The 23,009-nt window shown below is 46.2% G+C and overlaps 1 protein-coding gene across 4 annotated transcripts in view; it reads left to right on the top strand.

The window, feature by feature from the left end:
* Positions 1-20,389, top strand: part of FBXW10B (F-box and WD repeat domain containing 10B) — a 32,500-nt gene extending 12,111 nt beyond the window's left edge. For 2 of the 4 annotated variants that reach the window (XM_058703320.1, XM_058703321.1), the window contains 6 exons: positions 42-163; positions 4,805-4,953; positions 5,928-6,070; positions 9,091-9,249; positions 11,117-11,385; positions 19,532-20,389. In XM_058703320.1, coding sequence (XP_058559303.1) covers positions 42-163; positions 4,805-4,953; positions 5,928-6,070; positions 9,091-9,249; positions 11,117-11,385; positions 19,532-20,340 — 1,651 coding nt within the window. In that variant the 3' untranslated portion in view covers positions 20,341-20,389. The remainder of the gene's footprint in view (positions 1-41; positions 164-4,804; positions 4,954-5,927; positions 6,071-9,090; positions 9,250-11,116; positions 11,386-19,531) is intronic. The other 2 variants (XM_058703323.1, XM_058703322.1) reach the window with 2 other exon arrangements.
* Positions 20,390-23,009: the final 2,620 nt, after the last annotated feature.

The following is a 23,009-nucleotide window of genomic DNA, read 5'->3' as shown; positions in this document are numbered from 1 at the left end:
TCATTTCTTGTTTTTTTTTGCTTTTGGCCTGATTCCTGCAGATACTGGGATCTGAAAAGTGGGGCTTGTATACGAATCTTCAATGGCCACCAGGGGACAGTCACTTGCATGGATTTATATATGAACAAACTTGTATCCGGAGCAAGAGATTGCCAGGTGAAAGGTGAGAAAGAAATGCCTTAAACTTTCTAAGAAGCTTCCCCAAATCCATGGGTTGTCAAAATACTTGTTTAGCTCATTTCTGTAGGAAGACATTCTTTTACTCATCCATCCATCCATCCATCCATCCATTGATCCATTTACTTCACAACTATTAGCAGAATACCTACAATATGCTAGACGCTGTGCTAAGTGCTAAAAAAAATGAATATGACCCTGTTCAATATGGCTTTTTATTTCCTCAAGAGGCTCATAATCTCATAATGGAGACAGATACGTAAATATACAATGGAGGATATCATAAATATGTGAATAGTAACTGCCGCCATTTATTGAGTACCAAGTTCGTGACTGACGTCAGTGCTTTACCTATATTATCGTATTCAACCCTCACAAGAAGCCTGTGGCATGGATGCAGATGAGGAATCCAAAACTCGGAGGGAAAAAAAACAGCTTGCCCCAGATCAGAGCCGCTGAGCGGTGGAGTGGGGATTTGAACCCAGGGCTGTCTGACTCTAGATCACGCGCTCCTAACCAACACGCGGAGTTCTAAGGGACCACAGAAATAAGGGTGAGGGAAAGCACCACAGACAGGGTGCTGTTCGAGTGTGGTCTTGATGACGCGTCGTTCTACAAGCGGTGGAAGAATGAATGCCATTCTAAGCAGAAGGGACAGCATAGGCAAATTTGCAGAAGGTTGAAGAAAATGGTGTATTTGGGGAATTTCCCCTTGCTGGGTACGGCTGCAGTAGAGCGTGTGGTGTCGGACAGAAGGCTGGTTACTTTGTTTGGGGCCAGATTATCAAGGGTCTTCTGCATCCGGGTAGGAAGTTGACCTTCATCCTATAGAACGCAGGAAGCTATAAATGCACTCTGAGCTGTGGACTGACATGATCAGATGTGTTTCTGAGAAAGATGACTCTAGTCATAGTATGGGAGAAGGTTGGAGGGAAGGGACTGTGTGGAGATGGGGACAAGTGAAGACAGTACCCAGTCTGGAGAACTGCGGTGGTATCTTCAGAATAGCCAAGAACAGGGGGCGCCTGGGTGGCTCGGTCGGTTGAGCATCCGACTTCGGCTCAGGTCACGATCTCACCGTCCGTGAGTTCGAGCCCCGCGTCGGGCTCTGTGCTGACTGCTCAGAGCCCAGAGCCTGTTTCAGGTTCTGTGTCTCCCTCTCTCTGACCCTCCCCCGTTCACGCTCTGTCTCTCTCTGTCTCAAAAATAAATAAATGTAAAAAAAAAAAAATAAAAATAAAAAAGAATAGCCAAGAACAGGCAAGTGTGAAGAAAGTCAGGTGGCTGTGAGTTTACATGAGGTGACAGGAGGGCAGATAATGAGGCCGGACTTTTAAACTCAGGTCACTGGGTATTTGGAAGTGCCATTAACGGCAATAAGGACCACAGGGGAAGAATAGGGTAGGGTGAGGAATGAAGGGGGAGATGCTGGCTTCAGTTTTGGACCTCTTGAGTGTGGTAGGCAGAATAATGGCCAACCGAACACGTTCACCTCCTAATCCCCGGAAACTGTGACCGTGTCACCTTGCACGGCAAAAGGGACTTTGCAGATGTGATTAAGCTGAGGACCCGAAAAGGGAGAGACGGTCCTGGGTTATCAGATGGGTAATCACATGGGTCCTTAAAAACAGAAACTGTCTTGTCCGTGATCAAAAGGAGATGTGACAATGAGGAGTGCTCAGAAACATGCGACGTTGCTGGCTCTGAAGATGGAGAAAGGGGGTCATGAGCCAAGGGATATGGGTGGCCCTGGGAAGGTGGAACAGGCAAGGATACGGATCCCTCTGGCCCCAGAATCTCCATAAGGGAACACAGCTCTGCGGACACCTTGATTTTAGCCTTGTGAGGTCACATCAGGCTTCCGTCAGATAGTACATTTGTGTTGCGTTCAGCCACTAACCTTGTGGGAATTTGTTACAGCAGCAATAGAAAGCTAATACACTGGGTACGGGAGTCCCAAGGACACCCAGGTGAGGACTGCGGAGGCCGATGCAGGTGTGAGTTGCCCCATGAGTTGACTGCACCATAGGTCTGGGGCTCCAAGCTGCATTGGTTTGGTGGTTATCAATTGGAATGAACGGTGGAGGCGCCCGGCGTGGAGATTTCCCCTGCAAAGCACGAGGAAAGAACGAAAAGCGAAGGGAGGCGAGGGACCCAGGAAGTCACAGCGTGTTAGGTGGGGGCAAAAGGGGCAGGAAAGCGAAAGCCGAGTGATGTTCCGTATGCCGGCCCTCAGACCTGCTGAAGAAACTTTACTCCCCACCTCCTTGCCCTCCTTGACCTGACCGGAAGTTCTCGTTGCCACGACTGCGTTGAGGAGTAGAGCGGACGGCATGAAAGGAGGAGAGTTTGGAGGTGGAAGGGCAGACAAGGCCTCCAAATTTGAGAGAGTCTCGTGGGGCCCCCGGCAGGGCTGTAACTAGGACAAGGGGAGCTAGGCTCTCACCTCGGGTGTAAAACTTAAGGGGGCACCCCAAACTCCTCGTAATCAAAGATACCACATTTTCACACAATATCTAAAAGGCCAAAATTAATTCACAAAATACATGATGGAAAAAAAATATCCCAAGATCTCTCTCTTCCCCCTAATCCTAGTCCCAGCCTCCTGGCCTACCTGTTCCCCCTGGGTTTCCCCCAATGAATCTTTTCTCAACAATTCCCAATGAATCTTTTAATTCATCCTTCAACTTTCTCCCCCCCCCCCACACTTTTTTTTTTAAGATTTTATTTTAATTTTTAAAAAAAAATTTTTGTAACGTTTTTATTTATTTTTGAGACAGAGAGAGACAGAGCATGAACGGGGGGAGGGGCAGAGAGAGAGGGAGACACAGAATCGGAAGCAGGCTCCAGGCTCCGAGCCGTCGGCCCAGAGCCCGACGCGGGGCTCGAACTCACGGACCGGGAGATCGTGACCTGAGCCGAAGTCAGACGCTTAACCGACGGAGCCACCCAGGCGCCCCAAGATTTTATTTTTAAGCAATCTCTACCCCTGACGTGGGGCTCGAACTCACAACCCCGAGGTCAAGAGTCACACCCTGTATTGACTGAGCCAGCCCGGAGCCCATCAACTTTGTGCTTTCTAATTGGATAAGAGGCCAACGTATATGGAAAAAACAAGTGAAGAAAAGCGTACTTACAGAAGTTAGGGTTGATCTAGCGTATGGTTACGAGCATGGGTTCTGGGGCCAGACTCTAAGGGTCCGAATCCCAGCTCTATCTGCTTGCCATCTGCGTGATCTTGAGCAGGTTACTGAACCCCTCTATGCCTCAGTTTCCTCATCTGTGTAGTGGGGAATAAAGACAGTAGCTGTCTCGCGAAGACGAGTTAATATACACCAAGCACTTCCAATGGGGCCTGGCTCGTTGTTAGTGCTCTATAGAGGTATCGGCTGCGGTCATTACTTGGTCTTAGGTTGTACACTCTGTTGCCTGAGAGGTACTTTGGGGCTGATGGGACCAACTTTAACGGTCTCATTCCCGAATCTGTGGTGCCTGCTTTCAGTTTCTTCCTTTAAGGTCTATTCTCCCACCTGCTCATCTATTTTCACACCTTCCCAACACTCGCAGGATGGTGGGTGGTAGAAACATGGAGCCTGCCCCCAGCTGTGGCCGTCTCTCAAGTAGTAAAATCCAGAAGTCAGATTCAGAAATCGGTTTTTTAAAAGGAATAAACAAACATTAAAATGCTTTCAATGTTGATTTATTTTTGAGGGGTGGGGGAGGGGCAGAGAGAGAGAGAGAGAGAGAGAGACAGAATCTGAAGCAGGCTCCAGGCTCTGAGATGTCAGCGCAGAGCCCGACGCGGGGCTCGAACTCACGAGCTGTGAGATCGTGACCTCAGCCGAAGTCGGGTGCCTAACCGACGGAGCCCCCCAGGCACCCCCAGAAATACGGTTAAATGTAAATAAGGATAGACAACTTGCTTTTCCTTTGGACATAGAAGGGGTGAGTCAGGAGAATAGTATCTGGAAGGAATAATGCCATGAAACACGTGCCGTGATTTTCCTGAAATCCACTCAATAGCAAGTATTTTTCAGGCTCAAGAAGGAGGCTTATTAGTGAAATAAGTCATACAGAGAAAGACAGATACCATATGTTTTCACGCTTATGTGGATCCTGAGAAACTTAACCGAAGACCATGGGGGAGGGGAAGGGGAACAAAAAGTTAACAGAGGGGGAAGGAGGCAAACCATGAGAGACTCTTAAAAACTGAGAATAAACGGAGGGTTGATCGGGGGTGGGGGGGGGGCGATGGGCACTGAGGAGGGCACCTGTCGGGATGGGCACGGGGGGTGGTATGGAAACCAATGTGACAGTAAATTTCATATTAAAACCAACAAATAAATAAATAAAAAAAAGAAGGAGTCTTATTAGAGATGAGCTGTCTAGCACTTGGACCCCAAGGCTGAGTTGTAGGGTTAGAGCCAAGGTCTCTGCGTTGCTGGCTCTCTCAGGGACCCACGGTCAGGGAGTTCTGTGCTGCAGGCTCATGGAGCTGTTGGTGAGCCTGTAGGGGTGCTGGGCCAGGCGGAGGCCTTCTAGGGTCTCCCTTGATGGGCGTGGCTTCTGTGCCGGGCTGTAGAACTCCACCATAACCTGCCTTCGTGCCCCTCCCCACCCCTTTCAGAGTGGGATGTCGAGACAGGGAAGTGCCTGAAGACGCTTAAACACAAAGACCCCATCTGGGCCGCCAGGATCAATGACAGCTACATCGTGAGCAGCTGTGAGCGGGGGATAGTCAAAGTGTGGCACACTGTCACGGCCCAGCTGGTAAAGGTGAGAGAGCAGTGGGCTGGCGGGGGCGGGGAGGGGGGAGGGGGGACCGATGGTCATGGACGGGAGGAGACTCACGGTCTCCCCCATAGAGCTCTTCAGACCATCCTAAAGGTACCGTGTTAGAGTCACCCAAAGGGTGGTCCTGAAGAATTTTAGGGGAAACTCCCCTCCCACTGCCCCCCCCCCACCCCCAAAGAGGGCCATTCTGAGACTGTGGAGGGTCAGGGGTCATGTGACTTACGTTGTCACGCAAGTGGTGGTAGCAGGCTACGTTCTGACTCCGTATGATATACGGGCTCAGGGTCTTTTAACAGTGGCTTTTCCTTTTCCAGAACATTCTACCCTGACTCTTGCATGGGGGAAGGAAATGAACAAAGTCACAGTAGTTTTTCTCCTTACTCTCTGGTGAAAAGAGAGCAGTGGCTGCTCTTGAAAGCGACTGAATGCTCACACACACCCAGAGTGTTGCTAGAGTTGAAACCTCCTGGCTCTAGCGGGCGGTGGTGAGATACATTTGTGCCGGGAACACAGGAGCACAGCGAGAAGCTGCTGGGCCGCCTGGTGCATTTTCTTCCCATCAGTATTGTTGTCACCATGGTCTAACCAGCAGTTGCAGGCACGGGGAGGCCCCAAGTGTCCTGCGGTCCTGGCAGGGACCTGGGGTTGGAACACACCTGACCCTTCACCTTGTGGCAGAAGACGATGGTGAATTCTGGCCCTCTCTCGGACTCCAGGAGGATGAGGCCTGCCCCGGCCACAGAGCCCTCAGGAGCAAGGCTCTCCTTAATCATTCCTTCACTGGGGAGAGAGCTCTGGAGAGAGGGAGGCATGGACACCACTGGCTTTTTCAGAACAAAAGTAAAGAATGGCGGAGTGTGTTGGGATTCATCCAGAGAAGCCTCCAGCTTTGGCCCTTGGAGGACTCACAGTCTGAGTTGCAGGTGGGCTGAAAACAGAGGCATCTTCTCTTGCAGACTCTCATTGGCCACGAGGGAGCCGTGAAGTGTCTGTGCTTTGACCCGTGGCATCTCGTCTCAGGAGGTGCAGATGGCCTGGTCATGGCCTGGAGCATGGTGGCAAAGTACGAGCCGTGCCTCATGGCCTTCAAGCATCCGAAGTAGGTGCCAGGAAAGCCCTGGTTGATGGATGTGGGACTCTCTCCTTTTCCCTCACAGCCTAGATTTTGTAACGACGGTACTAGGTGTGGGTTAGGCTCATGCCACATGTGACACATTTATATCCGTTATCAGACGACATTAGGCGCGTTCCGGGTGGTATGGCCACACGCTTAACATCTGTTTATGAATATTGGCAGAGCCATCCCAAATAATGCCAATTCCAGTAAACTGAAAATTCTTGGAGTTGGTCTTTACCCCAGGCCTCTACTTAAAATCATCCAAGCGCCAAAGATTTAAAAATAACCAAGGGGTTAAAGAAGGAGCTTTCCTACAAGTCTGCCGGCTACATTCTATTCCAGGACGGCAAACGTCTCATTTTACAATTCCAATCCCAGTTTAGTGGTGGTGGCTGCTTGGAGCCAGTGGAGAAGCAGTCTGAGGTCACATTTGAGCTTGTTTGCAAAGGATCTTGTGGTCAGTTAATGGGTCTGCCACGGCCACGGGTTTTTGTAGGCTGTGCGACGTCACTCTTGTACCGCGTGAACAACGCTTCTTCCCCTGCGTGCGTTATCAAAAACTCTAGGGAGGGGCGCCTGGGTGGCGCAGTCGGTTGAGCGTCCGACTTCAGCCAGGTCACGATCTCGCGGTCCGTGAGTTCGAGCCCCGCGTCGGGCTCTGGGCTGACGGCTCGGAGCCTGGAGCCTGTTTCCGATTCTGTGTCTCCCTCTCTCTCTGCCCCTCCCCCGTTCATGCTCTGTCTCTCTCTGTCCCAAAAATAAATAAAAAACGTTGAAAAAAAAAAAAGAATTTAAAAAAACAAAACAAAACAAAACAAAAAAACTCTAGGGAAACAAGATGCTACCCTAGTTGCCGAAAAGAGTGAATGGATCTTCTAGGGGACCTATCACCGAGAGTTATTTAGTAAAATATGGCCCTAGATTTCCTCGTGTCTTCGTAGGAACCTCTTGAGCCGGCACGCTGGCCTTGTGGGAGGTGGAAGGGGATTTGAGTTACATGTGTGTGTTTACTCTTTGTGGTGTGTGACCGCGTTATTGGTGAGTGGGTGCTGCGAAGGGCTCCTGTTCAGTGGTTTATCTGGGGTTATCAGTAAGCCTCTTAGCATGTTGTCTGGATTACCAAAACGTACGAAAGGAAAGAGTCAGGCTTTAGGATGTCGCCTGAGAGTTGTAATTGTATGTTTTTATTTTATTTATTTATTAAATGTTTATTTATTTAGCCTGAGAGAGAGTGCGCGAGCATAAGAAGGGGAGGGGCAGGGAGAGAGAGGGAGACACAGAATCCGAAGCAGGCTCCGGGCTCTGAGCTGTCAGCACGGAGCCCGACGCGGGGCTTGAACCCACGGACCGTGAGATCATGACCTGAGCCCAAGTCAGAAGCTTAACCGACTAAGCCACCCAAATGCCTCTTACTTTCACTTTTAGATGGGGCGACCAGTTGATCGACTGATCTATCCATCACAGGAGCCACACTGACCTCTTTGCTGTCCTTTGAACGTGCTAAGCATGCTGTAGCTTTCAAGGTCTTTGTTGTTTCTGTTTTGCTAGTGGTTGGGGCCTTGAAGTGTCTTAATCTGACCAGGGCTAAGGCCGAATGGTATGGGGTGAATGTCATTCTGTTAACACATTATGTCAATAATCATACTCCGAAACCTGAGCTGACACTCACCTTTTCATCAGATATTTGTTGAGGACCTTCTACGAGCTGGGCCTTGTGTTAGGTGCTGGGCATGCAGAGATGAGTAAGAGACAGGTTGTGAGAATTTAACAGTGTACCTGAAGTTTGTGTATGTGTGTGCGAGGGGAGGGGAGACGATGGAGACAGAGGGTGGTTTTGTGGAGAAGGTAGCACATGAGTAAGGCCACAGACGGACCTGGATGGGTACAGATGGCAGGGATCCAAGGACTTGTTTGACACATAAGATCTAACAAATTGGTGGCATCAGATTCAACTTAAAGAAAAATTTCAAGTTTATTTATTTTGAGCGAGAGCGCACGAGCTTGAGCAGGGGAGGGGTAAAGAGAGGGGGAGAGAAATAATCCCAAGCAGGCTTCGAGTTGTTGGCACGGAGCCGGGTGCGGGGCTTGGACCCGCGAACCGCGAGATCAGGACCTGAACCAAAGTCGGATGCTTAACCGATTGAGCCACCCAGGCGCTCCCGAATTCAACTTTTTAGCATCGTTAACAGGAATGGGGTAATTACATTTTGTCGCTGAATACTCCACACGTCTGGAGGCCCGCTTGGCTGCAGCCGCTGTGGGAAGGTTTTGTGGGAAGCATCTACGTCACCTGGCCCTCTCTCTTCTGCTGGTCACCACCAAAGGGAGCTCACACATTTCGTCCCTGGGTAAAACTTTCCTTCGGGACGTTTCACTGGAAGAATGAAAGCCGCTCATTTAAGATCCCAAAGGAACTGCTTAAACACTGGGTTTTTGCTTCCTATAAAGATGATCATTTCCCCATGTGTGGATTTCTTTCTTCACTGATGCTAGGGACGCCTGGCTGGCTCCATTGGTGGAGCGTGACTCCCGATCTCGGGGTTGTCGGTTCGAGTCCCGTGTTGGGTGTAGAGATCACTGAAAAATATCTAGTGATACTATCTGAAAAGGCATCAAAACAGTAAGTTCTCAGCATGACTTTTTCAGAAGTCATTAGCTAGGAACCAAATTGTAAGAGAAAAGCGTGATCACCTCTGGATCAGAACCCCCCCCCCCCCCGCCCCGGCCAAAAAACCCCAAACAAATAAAAAACAAAACAAAACAAAAATGCAAAAGCACAAAACCCGTGACAGAAGCCTCTGTGTTTCGCCACCTTGTGGCACTGTGACCGGACTGCAGGAAAAATAACCACGGGATGGGAGGAGAGAGGACAGCCACGTCTTGAAGGTGAATGGCGGTCGTGACCGCTGCCTCCCCACCATACACAAAATACCCCACGCTACCAACACACCCAAGCCTTCCAGCAACACACGGGTACAGCCTGCCGCTCTGTTCTCTTCCAGGGAGGTGCTTCATGTGGCTCTTCTCTTCCTCCGGGTCATCAGCGCCTGTGCCGACGGCAAGATCCGCATTTACAATTTCCTAAATGGGAACTGTCTGAAGGTGATGAAAGTCAATGGCAGAGGTGACCCCGTGCTGTCCTTCTTTATTCAGGGCAACAGGTGGGTGGTAGGTCTGGAGGTCAGAGCCGTGAGCAATTCTGTTTGGATGATTTTCTGCTCCCCTGGGACACCAGCCTTGGCTTTGCTGGCAGGAGGAGAGAGTGGGCAGGGCTCTCCTCCAATTTTGGCGGTAGAAGGGTAATATTTTGGCGGTAGAAGGGTAATATTTTGGCTATACAGGGGTAATATTTTAGGTAATATTTTGGCGGTAGAAAGGTAATGGTCTTGCGGGGGACTAATCGGACTTTGCACAAAGCTTAGCAGTCGGGGTTCACATTGCTTTTAATTTGTTCCGGATGTCTGGGCAAGTCAGGCCGTGAGTACAGTAAGGCACTGCCGTGAATGTGTAGACCCTGCTTGGCTCCCTGGCCCTGCCTTCTCTGACCATCTGTCTCTGATGCCCACTTCTTTTTTTTTTTTTAACGTTTATTTATTTTGGAGAGAGAAAGAGAGAGACAGAGCGTAAGCAGGGAAGGCGCAGAGAGAGAGGGAGACACAGAATCCGAAGCAGGCTCCAGGCTCCGAGCTGTCAGCACAGAGCCCGACTAGGGGCTCGAACTCACGAGCTGTGAGATCACGACCTGAGCCGAAGTCGGGAGCTTAACCGGCTGAGCCACCCAGGTGCCTCTTCTGATGCCCACTTCTAACGCAAGGAGACTTATGGGAGGGTGGGGGATGGCTATAGCGGCCGGTCCAGTGTCCATTGGGGAAGAACCGAGCCGGTGGGTTTACAGAAACCAGAACAATGACGAATTATATATAGTATTACACTTGCTATATGCTAGGTTCGGGGTGATATTATGTGAAAATACCCAAATAGAATTGTCTTTTACACAGATCACTTGAGACATCAGTTAATCTCCCTGAACCATATTGCCTTCCTTTTTTTTTTTTTTTTTGGTAAAGAACAAAAACCTGATGTTTTATTTATTTATTATTATTTTTAATTTTTTTTACATCTATTTATTTACTTGGAGAGCGAGAGAGTGGGGAAGGGGCAGAGACAGAATCCTGAGTAGGCTCTGTGCTGTCAGCCCGACACGGGGCTTGATCCCATGAACCACGGGATCGTGACCAGAGCTGAAGTCAGACGCTTAACCGACTGAGCTACCCGGGTGCCCCACAGCTGTTCTGTTTAAATTTAGGGCATGCTCAGAGACTTTGGGGGTGATGGAGGGACAGGGGGAGCAAAGTCCTCTGTTACAGTTTTCCTCATCCCCATCACAGCAATAGAAACATGGTATTTGGATACTGTGCTTGAGAAAAAGAGTGAACTTCAAGACGGTGGGGTGCAGAGTAGCTAAGTTTTCTGCGTTGGGCACCCTAGGAACTTGGTACTCACTCCGTGAATGGAAATTCACTTAAAAATATTTTAACTTGAGGGCTGCCTGGGTGGCTCAGTCGGTTAAACGTCAGAATTCGTCTCAGGTCATGATCTAGCGATTTGTGAGTTCGAGCCCCACATCGGGCTCTCTGCTGGCAGCACAGAGCCTGTCTTGGGTCCTCTGTCCCTCCCTCTCTCTCTGCCCCTCTCCCACTGGTTCCCTCTCTCTCTCTCTCTCTCCCTCTTTCAAAATAAATAAACTTAAAAAAATATTTTAACTTGGAAAGTAAAGTAATCAGAACATATAGCCACGCTTACACTTAATTTTAAAGGAAACGACCCTCACCGCCCCGCCGGCTACCTTTCATCACTCCAGATCCTCCAGTAGCCGACACCATCCTGCTTGTACAGTCTCTCCCCCCGGGCGCTGTTCCCTTGGCCTCGGCATTGGACACGACCGTGATTGAAATGCCTTATTTGGAGGCCCGGGCAGTGGTGGCCTTCATGCTCCTTTTGTGGGCGATCTTGTTGCTTTTGTTCCAGGATGGTGATCAACACGGAGAGCAATATTCTCATGTTCCAGTTTGAGAATGTTAAGTGGCAGTACTCCCTGGACAAGGCCAAACAAAAGAAGAAGGAGAAAGAAGAGGACAGGGAAGAAAACAGCCTTGTGGAAGTTCTCTCCAGGTCTAGCACTCAGGTTTCCAGCCTGAAGGACTCGTTATCCAGTCAACAAACTGTGACCCAGGAGTCCCTGTTAAGTAAACCATGCAGGTCCCGAGTTTTCCAGAGGACAACCAGGTTACCTACAGGTAAGAGAACTGAATCCCAGGCCACCTCAGTGTACCCGATGGAGTGGATGAGAGGGTGGCAGGATGAGTTTCTTTGTAGGGAAAGAACGAGCATACAAATTTTTTTTAATGTTTTTATTTATTTTTGCGACAGAGAGAGACAGAGCATGAGCAGGGGAGGGACAGAGAGGGAGGGAGACACAGAATCCGAAGCAGGCTCCAGGCTCCGAGCTGTCAGCACAGAGCCCGACGTGGGACGTGGGGCTCGAACCCACGAACCGTGAGATCATGACCTGAGCCCAAGTTGGATGCTTAACTGACTGAGCCACCCAGGCGCCGCAATGATTTATTTTATTTAAGTTCATTTATTTATTTTGAGAGAGAGAGAGAGAGAGAGCGAGAATGGAGGAGAAGCAGAGAGAGAGAGAGGGAAAGACAGGATCCCAAGCAGGCTCCACACTGTCAGCACAGAGGCCCATGCAGGACTCAAACTAAGGAACCGTGAGATCATGACCTGAGCTGAAAAGAGGAGTCGGATGCTTAATCCACTGAGCCACCCAGGCGCCCACCAATGATTTCTTGAAAATGTAAATCTTCACCTTTAAGGAAGGTGGGAGCCCATTCTTTTTGATTCACCAACTGGTTAGCCAACTCAAGAGAATCTCCCGATTTTCAAGGCCTAGGTTTACAAATGTATTAGAATCTTTGTACAGTAGATAACTAATATCTACTATATACTTGCCATGAATACAAAAAGCAACCAACATCTGCGCCCATCCAAACATACATTACATAATTATTTCCTTAAAACAGAGGCAAGATATTATTGTACCACAGAAAAATGAGCTATGCAGAATGTATTATCTCGAGAGCCCTGATTGATAACATGCGTACCCAGAAAATATTAGTTATAAAGCAGATACGTGTGTGTGTGTGTGCGTGAGTGCTGTTGGGAATGCTATTTATAAGACGCACAGAGAATAAATTAGGAGTGGGGTACGGTAGCCAGACTCCTTCCTTTTACCTGTCCCCGATTTTGGCATGGGTAACTGGATCCCCAGATCTAAAGAGAACATCAAGAGATCACGTCCAGGCATACACTACAAATGATCAGCTCTCTCTTGAGGAGACCAAGAGGTTTAGGTGATGCTTAAAGCTTGGCAATCAGTAGGAAAAGTGGGTGAGAGGAAGGGCAGGAGGGGATGTAGATCTTAGGCTCCGGATGACTTACCTAGTGTGACAAAACAACAAACAAGGTGATAGTCTGGGTGAAAATCATTCGATGACCAGCTATGCGCCTCCCCCCTTATGTTGACCTAATCGAATTATATAACTACTGTGACTTCCTCCTCAATCTTCAGTAGGAGTGTTAACAGAGGCACCTCAAAGTCAAGGAAAGTCAAAATCACCCCGAAGATACGGCAAGAAGAGGGCGAGTCCTGTTTGTAAGGAAACAAGGGGGCATAGATGGTGGGCAAGAGAGTTTGGAAGCAAAAATCCTTGCAGGGGATACGACAAACGGTGATACTTTATTCTGGATCAGGGGCAAGATCCTCTCTCTCTAGTTTTTCAGCAAGCCCATGACCTTGCTTATCTTTGAGAATTCAGAATGGATAAAATGTCTGGCTTTTCTTAAGGGTGATTGGTTTTTCCTTCATTGTTCCCTTACGCACAGCCTGAGAACTTCTGTAAGAGCTGCCTTTCCAGTTTTGGTCTCACAGCCTGCCTCCTCTCTGCCACTGAGACTTCTCACTTCTGGGACTATTGCGTCATCAGGAATAGAATGTCCCTTTGTTGTTTTGGAGAGACTGTGGTAAAGATTTACAATGCCTTTCAAATATTTTTGGTTAATAGGATAGCACTTGAGTCAAACTCCCTGCAGAGACTAGCTTCAAGGTGAAGTTTCAGGAGGGCTCTACTAACAAGGGCTCTACTATATCCTTGAATATACGTATGTTTATGTACCTGTACAGGTATACCTGCAAGGGTAAAGTCTTAGCTGTGGCGTTGCCAAGATAGGGCCAAGGATAACGGCCCTTAACAGTTAGAAAGGTATCGGGGCACCTGGGTGGCTCAGTAGGTTAAGCGTCGCACTTCGGCTCAGGTCATGATCTCACAGTTCGTGAGTTCAAGCCCCATATCGGGCTCTCTGCTGTCAGCACAGAGCCTGCTTCAGCTCCTCTGTCTCCCTCTCTCTGCCCCTCCCCTGCTCTCACACACTCTCTCTCTTAAAAATAAATAAACATAAAAAAATTGGAAAGATATTGATATCGCACCCCTATGTTTATTGCAGCATTATTTACGATAGCCAAATTATGGAAGCAACCCAAGTGTCCATCAGTAGAGGAATGGATAAAGAAGATGTGGTGTGTGTGTGTGTGTGTGTGTGTGTATTTATTTGCATATATACATATACTATATACAAATATATACATGTATATACCCCACATATGTACATTATATATATTTGTGCATACACACACACATACACACACTGAAATATTACTCAGCCATAAAAAGAATGAAATCTTGCCATTTGCAACAACACGGATAGATCTAGAGGGTATAATGGTAAGCGAAATAAGTTAGTCAGAGAAAGACAAATACTGTATGATTTCACTCATATGTGGAATATAAGAAATCAAAGGAACAAAGAAAAAAAGATACCAAACAACAGACCCTTAACTATGGAGAACAAACAGATGGTTGCCAGAGGGGAGGTGAGTGGGGGGATGGGTGAAATAGGTAAAGGGAATTAAGAGTACACTTACCTTGATGAGCACTGAGTAATGTACAGAATTGTTGAATCACTGTATTGTACAGTTGAAACTAACATAACACTCCATGTTAACTATACTGGAATTAAAATTAAAAAAAAAATAATACCAAAAGAGGGGAACGCTAACATAGCTGATTGGATTTGGAAAAAAATTAGAAAGATATTGCCATAGTTATCCTTAAAAATGATATACCAATTTACAGTCCCACCAACAGTGCATGAGAGCTCCCACCACACCCAGGCATGTCCAAACTGGGTGTTAGCCATCATTTTGTACTTGCTTATATGGTAAGTAAAAATAGTTTCTGCATTTCTTTGAGGTGGGTCACTAACAAGCTAAGTGTCCACCAGCGGGCAGTGATGAAGTAGATATGGAAAAATTCACACTATGGAATACTCGCTGACAGCTAAAAATTGTATCATGAGGACCTACATGTATTGACTTGGAAAGAGATCCATGATATATTATTATATGAAGAAAGACACCCTAGTGAACAATGAGTTATCACAATTCCTTTTTTAAAAAATTTGGGGGGTGCCTGGGTGGCTCACTTGGTTGAGCGTCCGACTTTGGCTCAGGTCATGATCTCACGGTCTGTGGGTTCAAGCCCCACATTGGGCTCTGTGCTGACGGCTTGGAGCCTGGAGCCCGGTTTGGATTCTGTGTCCCCCCCCCCCCCCCTGCCGTTCCTCCCCTGCTCGCACTCTGTCTCTCTCTCAAAAATAAAGATTAAAAAAAAAATGTGAGTTTGTTGACACACAATGTTACATTAGTTTCAGGTAAATGACATACTGTTTTGACAAGTTAACACATTATGCTATGTCCCCATTACATTGCTGTTACAATATCATTGACTGTATTCCTTATGCTGTGCCTTTTATTCCCATGACTTGCTCATTTAGTAACTGGAAGCCTGTACCTCCCACTCCCCTTCACCCATTTTGCTCATTCTTCCCCCACCCCCTTCCCTCTGGCAACCATCTCTGTATTTATAGGTCTGATTCTACTTTTATTCATTTATTGTTGTTGTTGTTGTTTAAGATTCCACTTTTGAGTGAAATCTGGTGGTATTCGTCTTTCTTGGTTTGACTTGTTGCACTTAGCATCATACCCTCCAGGTACTTTCTGTGTTGTCTCAAATGGCACGATCTCATTCTTTTTTTTTTTTTCTTTTTTTATTAATTTTTTTTTTCAACGTTTATTTCTTTTTGGGACAGAGAGAGACAGAGCATGAACGGGGGAGGGGCAGAGAGAGAGGGAGACACAGAATCGGAAACAGGCTCCAGGCTCTGAGCCATCAGCCCAGAGCCTGACGCGCGGCTCGAACTCACAGACCGTGAGATCGTGACCTGGCTGAAGTCGGACGCCCAACCGACTGCGCCACCCAGGCGCCCCACGATCTCATTCTTTTTATGGCTGCTTAAACATCTTCATAATCCATTCATCTATTGTTGGACATCTACATCGCTTCCATATCTTGGCTATTGTAAATAATACTATAATAAACATAAGGATGCATATATTGAATTAATGTTTTTGTTGTCTTTGGGTAAATATCCGATAGTGGAAATACTCCATACTGTTTTCCACCGTGGCTCCACTGATTTGCATTCCTACGAACAGTGCACGAGAGTTCCTTTCTCTCCACATTCTTGCCAATGCTTATATCTTGTATTTTTTATTTTAGTCATTCTGACAGGTGCAAAATGGTGTCTTATTGTGGTTTTGATTTGCATTTCTCTGCAAATTATTAGAGATGTTGAGCATCTTTTCATGCATCTGTTGACCATCCGTGTGTCTTCTTTGGCAAAATGTCTATTCAGGTCCTCTGCCCATTTTTTAAATTGGGTTGTTTTCTTGGTGATGAGTTGTGTAAGTTCTTTACATATTTTGGATATTAACCCCTGGTCGGATAGATCATTTGCAAATATCTTCCACCATTCAGTAGGTTACCTTTTTGTTTTCTTGGTGGTTTCCTTTGCTGTGTGCAAAAGCCTTTTATTTTGATGTAGTCCTGATGTTCCCACCCCCCACTTTTTTTTTTTTTTTTTGCTTTTGTTCCCCTTGCCTTAGGAGACCTAGGAGATGTATCTAGAAAAATCTTGCTACGACTGATGTCAGACAGATTACTGCCTGTGTTCTAGGATTTTTATGGCTTCGGGTCTCACATTTAGGTCTTTAATCCATTTTGAGTTTATTTTTGTGTGTAGTGTTAAAGGGTGGTCCAGTTTCATTCTTTCGCTTGTAGCTGTCCAGTTTTCCCAGCACCATTCATTGAAGAGACTGTTTTTCCCCATTGTACATTCTTGCTTTCTGTGTCATAGATTGACCATATAATTACGGGTTTATTTCTGGGCTCTGTGTTCTGTTCCATTGGTCTATGTCTCTCTTTCTTTTTTTTGAATGCCAGCACCATACTGTTTTGATTACTACAGCCTTCTAGTGTATATTAAAATCTGAATTCTGATACCTCCAGCTTTGTTTTTCTTTCTTAAGATGGCTTTGGCTATTTGAGGTCTTTTGTGGCTTCATACGTATTTCGGTGTTTTTTCTTCTAGTTTTGTGAAAAATGCTGTTGGTATATTGTTCAGGAATTACACTGAATCTGTAGATGGCTTTGGGAAATATGGATATTTTAACAATATTAATTTTTCCAGTCTGTAAGCACGGAATACCTGTTTTCTGTCATCTTTAATTTCTTTCATCAATGTCTTATAGTTCAGAGTATAAGTCTCACCTCTTTGATTAACTTTATTTCCAGGTATTTTATTATTCTTGGTGCAATTGAAAATGGGAGTGTTTTTAAAATTCTTCTTTCTGCTGCTTCATTATTAGTGTATACAAATGCTACGAATTTCTGCTACTAATTTTGCATCCTGCAACTTTATGGAATGCACTCACTACTTCCAGTAGTGTTTTGGTAGTCATAAGGATTTTCTATGTATAGTATCATGTCATCTGGAAATAGTGACAGTTTAACTTCTTTACCAACGTGGACACTTCTTATTTCTTTTTCTTATCTGATTGCTATGGCTAGGACTTCCAGTATACGTTGAATAAATGTGGTGAGAGTGGACATCCTTGTCTTATTCCTGATCTTAGGGTAAAAGCTTTCAGTTTTCACCATGGAGTATAAAATGTTGGTTGTGGATTTTCATGTCTGGCCTTTATTATGTTGAGGTATGATCTCTCTGCCCCCACTTTCTTGACACAATTCCTTTTTTTAATGTTTTTATTTTTTATTTTTGAGAGAGAGAGAGCGAGAGACAGAGTATGAGTGGAGGAGGGACAGAAAGAGTGAGACATAGAATCTGAAGCAGGCTCCAGGCTCTGAGCTGTCAGCGCAGAGCCCGACGTGGGGCTCAAACCCACAAATTGTGGGATCGTGACCTGAGATGAAGTCAGATGCTTAACTAACTGAGCCACCCATGTGCCCCAAAACAATTCCTTTTTCTAAAGGAGAAAAACTGTGTGTTTTCATGTACACACATACACACACACACAGAGTGGTTGATTCTGGGATTAAAAAGGACAGTGGGGAAGATTTTAACATCTTAATTTTATTTAGTTTTATATGCTTTAGTAAAAATATTTAATATTTTACTATTTACTATTTTAACATCAATTTAACAATATTTAATCATCAATTCAATATTATAATTATTAAATACTATTTAATGTAATAATTTAACATTTAGTAATTTAATAAAATATTATTTATTTAACAAAGTGGACAGGGAGATATTTGAAGCTTCATCCCATCTTAGTATGTCCATACACAAACATCTTGGGATAAAACCTATTTTGTCAAGGAAAATTATATGTTCAGCACACTGTTGCATTTTATTTTCTAGTTATGCATTGGTATAGTTTGGGGTACAGATTGTTTTTAATGTTTATTTATTTTTGACAGAAAGAGAGAGAGAGAGAGGGAGAGAGAGAGAGAGACAGCACAAGTGGGGGAGGGGCAGAGAGAGAGGGAGAGACAGAATATGAAGCAGGCCAGGCTCTGGGCTGTCAGCACAGAGCCTGACCTGGGGCTCAAACCCACGAACCGCGAGATCATGACCTGAGCCAAAGTTGGACGCTTAACTGACTGAGCTACCCAGTCACCCCACGTACAGATTTTTAATTGTTAGGTCAGACTAGACAATGACTTTCATGACTCAGTTATTCCTTTCGTAAAATGGGGATAATGCTTTCAGTGTATCTGTGAGGTATTGGAGGGAGTGAAAAGCCCAAGTGAAAGAGAGATAATAGATTTGCTCACATGTGAAGACATCTTTGTTACTTCTAGGTATTAGGCGCCTTGGAAGTCTTGACCATCATGCAGCATGTCAGAATGAATCTCTTATCCCTGTCAAGTGACTTTTAGAACTGCTGCTATTGTTAAAAAACATTTTAGGAACTCTTGTTCAGGAAGTGCCTTTTTTGGTCACATTGTGATATATTTAGGCTGTATATTTTGATGCAGTTTTGAGTTTGGAAAATGTCCAAAGATCATTTGGAATCAAATTTGATAAATAATTAATAAGATAGAGGTCAAACTTTGTGATGCAGTTTTTGTTTAAAAATAGAGATCGGGGGGCGCCTGGGTGGCTTGGTCGGTTAAGCGTCCGACTTTGGCTCAGGTGATGATCTCACGGTCCGTGAGTTCGAGCCCCGCGTCGGGCTCTGTGCTGACAGCTCAGAGCCTGGAGCCTGTTTCAGATTCTGTGTCTCCCTCTCTCTCTGCCCCTCCCCTGTTCATGCTCTGTCTCTCTCTGTCTCAAAAATAAATAAACGTTAAAAAAAAATTAAAAAAAAAAAATAAAAATAGAGATCGGTGGGGCACCTGGTGGCTCAGTCGGTTAAGCAACCAACTCTTGGTTTCAGCTCAGGTCATGATCTCACGGTTCATGAGACTGAACCCCATGTCTGGCTCTGTGCTGACAGTGCTGAGCCTGCTTGGGATTCTCTCTCTCCCTCTCTCTTTGCCCCTCCCTCGCTTGTGCTCTCTCTCAAGATAAATAAACATTAAAAAAAAATGGAGATTTGTTACTATAAATTTATAAGGCCTATTTTGTGTGAATCATAAATGAGGTAGAAAGCACCTTCCCACAGGGAAGTCACAAAATGTGTGGAACATTGGGATTACATATGTTCCCTCCAAAATATGCGTATCTAGAGCTGAATACACACTTGTACACAAATACCAGTATATTTCGTAAAAACTTGTCGTGTTGAATATGTCATAATTTCTAGCGTTATAGAGGATTTTTGCCCACATGACGGCATACCCATTGGACAACAAAGACCTCAGATGGGTTTAACTTCCATGCATAACGAATTACTATTTTTCATGGAACACTCTGACTTGCTTTTGTTTTCTTTTTTTGAAAAACCAGATGATGAGAAAATTCAAAAAGAAAGACGCCCCGTAGACATGATCAAGAGCTCAAAGAAAAAGTCCTGGCAAATCCCTATGTCACCTGACCAGTTCCTACTGACCGTTAATGCCCTGCAGCAGGCCCATAATTCGGGGTCATTTGCCTATCCCCGTAGGCCGCAAACCCAAGTCATCGATGCCCAGGGACCTTCGATTCCACACCCAAGGAAGGTCTTGAGTTTCAAAGGAAAATCAATCCAACACGCAGTTGATAGGTTGAGGCGCAGCGAGCCTCCCATAGATGTGAAACAAACCAACATTCCCCTGGAGATCCAGAAACTGCAGCCCAACCTGAAGAACTCTTTGCACAGTCCCCGAGTCCAGTCCACCATACCCCAGCCTGTGATAATCCACCCCCGACTCACCGGCAGCTGCAGGGGTGAAGACCAAGTGACCAGCTCCATTGACGGGACCGTGCGCGCCTTCAGCCCATTAACCAGCACGCAGGTCATTAAACCGAACCGCATGCTGGCCCCACCAGCGGGCATGACAACCAAATCTGTCAAGAGAGAACGACCTCACTTCTGTACGACCCTTGATCCCTTTAGAGCGAACACTCAGTTCATGTTGTTGACTGTAAGGGAGGAGAAAGAGTACAGGGAGGCCAAGAGGAAGGAGCATCAGGCCAGGAAGCCCACTGAAGTGCTCGATCCAGAAAAAGCCAGCAAATCTGCATGGATCAGGAAGATCCAAGGCCTGCCTATAGATAATTTCCTGAAGCAAGGGAAAATAGCGGCTCCTGAACTTGGACAAAACATGTTTATCTGAACCAGCCTTGGGGCATGAACATCTTACAATAAACAGAAAACCAAGTGGATGTTGGGGTTTGGCTACTTGTTTTCTTTGTTTGTTTGTTTGTTTTGGACTGGCCCTTGGCAATGTGGGGAGTCCGAATTATCTTCCTAGAAGCCAAATAATTGATATAATCAAAGTAAGAAAAGAGGGGGAGCTGGGAGCTGGGAGCGACTGGCATCTGTGTTCCCACTGAAAACCACTGAAACTTATGAAAGCCCAACTTCACTGGTGGGAGATAGGAAAGTGATCATTGGAAATTAAATACCACTCATCATTACCAGTTCAGGGCTACCATTCTGATCGCACATGAATGACAGGATTGTGTTAGAATAATGCATTGGAATTCTCTGGTATTTTTGCATGGAAGCCTGATGAAGTTCAATGAGCTCAGTTAAGCATCTAAAAGGAGATACCCTCAATGGGGTTGACCTATTGCATTGGAGAACGTTATGCATTCTTTTCCTTCTCAGGGCTCTTATGGAAGAGAATTAGGCATAGACATCTTTTCTTCGAAGAGGGACACTAATATCAAGTGTGTGGATGTTTCTACTTAGACCTTCCAAGATGGTGTCAGGGACCAGGCAGGTAAAAGAGGGCGGCACGCTACCGGAGCGATGGCCCATTGGAGAGCTCAAGCCTCCTACTCCGTGGCTCAGCATGACCATAGGATGGTGTGAGATAGTAGAAAATATAGATTGGTCTCTGCCCCCAGTTCCTGGCACAGAGCTCCTGAAACGCTTATAAATTCCTAAGTGATACGAACACCAGGAACATCTCTTCTCTTTAACGAGGCGACTCAGAGTGGGCTCCTGGATGGGTCCTTGATGGGGGCTGGTCGGTCACCAGAAAGCTTGGGGATTTTAGCCCCACCCCACATCCTCTCCAGAGAGGAGAGAGCTCCAGAGAGGAGTTAATGATCCATCATGCCTACGGTGATGAAACCTCTGTAAAAATCTCAACAGTATGGGGTTCAGAGCGCTTCCAGATTGGTGCACACATCCATGCACTGGGAGGGTGATGCACCCCAACTCCATGGACCCTCCCAGGCCTTGCCCATATGTGTCTCTTTGTCCAGTTGTTCATCTGTATCTTTTAATAAGCTGGCACATGTAAGTGTTTCCTCGAGTTCTGTGAACTCCTCTAGCAAATTACTTGAACTCAAGAGGGAGGGTCATCGGAACCTCAAATCTATAGCCAGTTGGTCAGGAGCGCAGTGATAAACTGGGCATGTGAAGAATGAGTGTATGTGAGAGACAAAAAGAGAGAGGGAGAGCTGGCACGCACGAGAGTCTTCTGGGACTGAGCCCATAACCTGTGGGATCTGGCTCTATCTCTTTAAAATGTCAGAATTGAATTGAATTGTAGGACACCCAGCTGCTGTCACTGAGAACTGCTTGGTGTGGGGAAGGAACTCCCACACATCTGGTGACCAGAAGTGAAGTGTTTTATGTGAAGAGTAAAAGAGACAGACAGCAGAGAAGTACAGTAGGGAAGAAGTGGGCTTTTCCCTGCACAGCAGAGAGACTGAACTGAGACTTTCCTATACAGGTGGTAATGAATTCAAGTAGAATGCAAACCAAAAACAACACAAAACTCCACAACCCACGCACTGGATGGGGCGCCAAACACATGGCATGGGCAGGCTAGAGGCACAGGCCACCTCTTCAGGGCCTTCGCTTTTCACCTCCAAGTGCGGGACCGTAATTCTTTGCCAAGGTTTCTCTCCTTTAAGAATTTATTCTTTTTCATTGTTAGGATATTAAGTTTATTTCTTTTTTTTTTTTAAATTTTTTTTCAACGTTTTTTATTTATTTTTGGGACAGAGAGAGACAGAGCATGAACGGGGGAGGGGCAGAGAGAGAGGGAGACACAGAATCGGAAACAGGCTCCAGGCTCCGAGCCATCAGCCCAGAGCCTGACGCGGGGCTCGAACTCACGGACCGCGAGATCGTGACCTGGCTGAAGTCGGACGCTTAACCGACTGCGCCACCCAGGCGCCCCTTAAGTTTATTTCTTTAATAAAAAAGTTTTTTTTTTGGGGGGGGGGGCCCTGGGTGGCTCAGTCCATTAAGCATCTGACTTCGGCTAGGGTCATGATCTTGCAGCTGCTGAGTTCTAGTCCCCCGTCGGGATCTGAGCTGATCGCGTGCAGCCTGGAGCCTGCTTCGGATTCTGTGTCTCCCCCTCTCTCTGCCTTTAACCCACTCGCATTCTGTCTCTGATTAAAAACTTTTTTTTTTAATCTTCATTTATCTTTGAGAAAGAGAGACAGAGTGTGAGTGGGGGAGGAAGAGAGAGAGAGGGAGACACAGAATCCAAAGAAGGCTCCAGGTTCTGGGCTGTGAGCACAGAGCCTGACTCCGGGCTGGCATCACGAACTAGTTCATAACCTGAACGGAAGTCGGACGCTTAACCCAGGCGCCCCTAGGATATTAAGTTTAAAGTAGCACCGGCAAATAGCCATGTAAAAATTGTGATTTCAACGTAAAGGATCCCCTGGATGAAGGAAATGTGCTAATACACATTATTCTATGAGTGTTCCAGTAGCACGCTGATGTAGGTCAGGCAGATAGGATATTCTTATAATCACACTGTTACAGTCACAGTTTCAAAGATGATGTGAAAGTCTCTGAATTTCAGAT

Source organism: Neofelis nebulosa, chromosome 16 (genome assembly GCF_028018385.1).
Source record: "Neofelis nebulosa isolate mNeoNeb1 chromosome 16, mNeoNeb1.pri, whole genome shotgun sequence".
Classification (NCBI taxonomy): Eukaryota; Metazoa; Chordata; class Mammalia; order Carnivora; family Felidae; genus Neofelis; species Neofelis nebulosa.
Note: the sequence above shows the minus strand (reverse complement) of the source record. Positions and strands in the feature narration are given on the sequence as shown.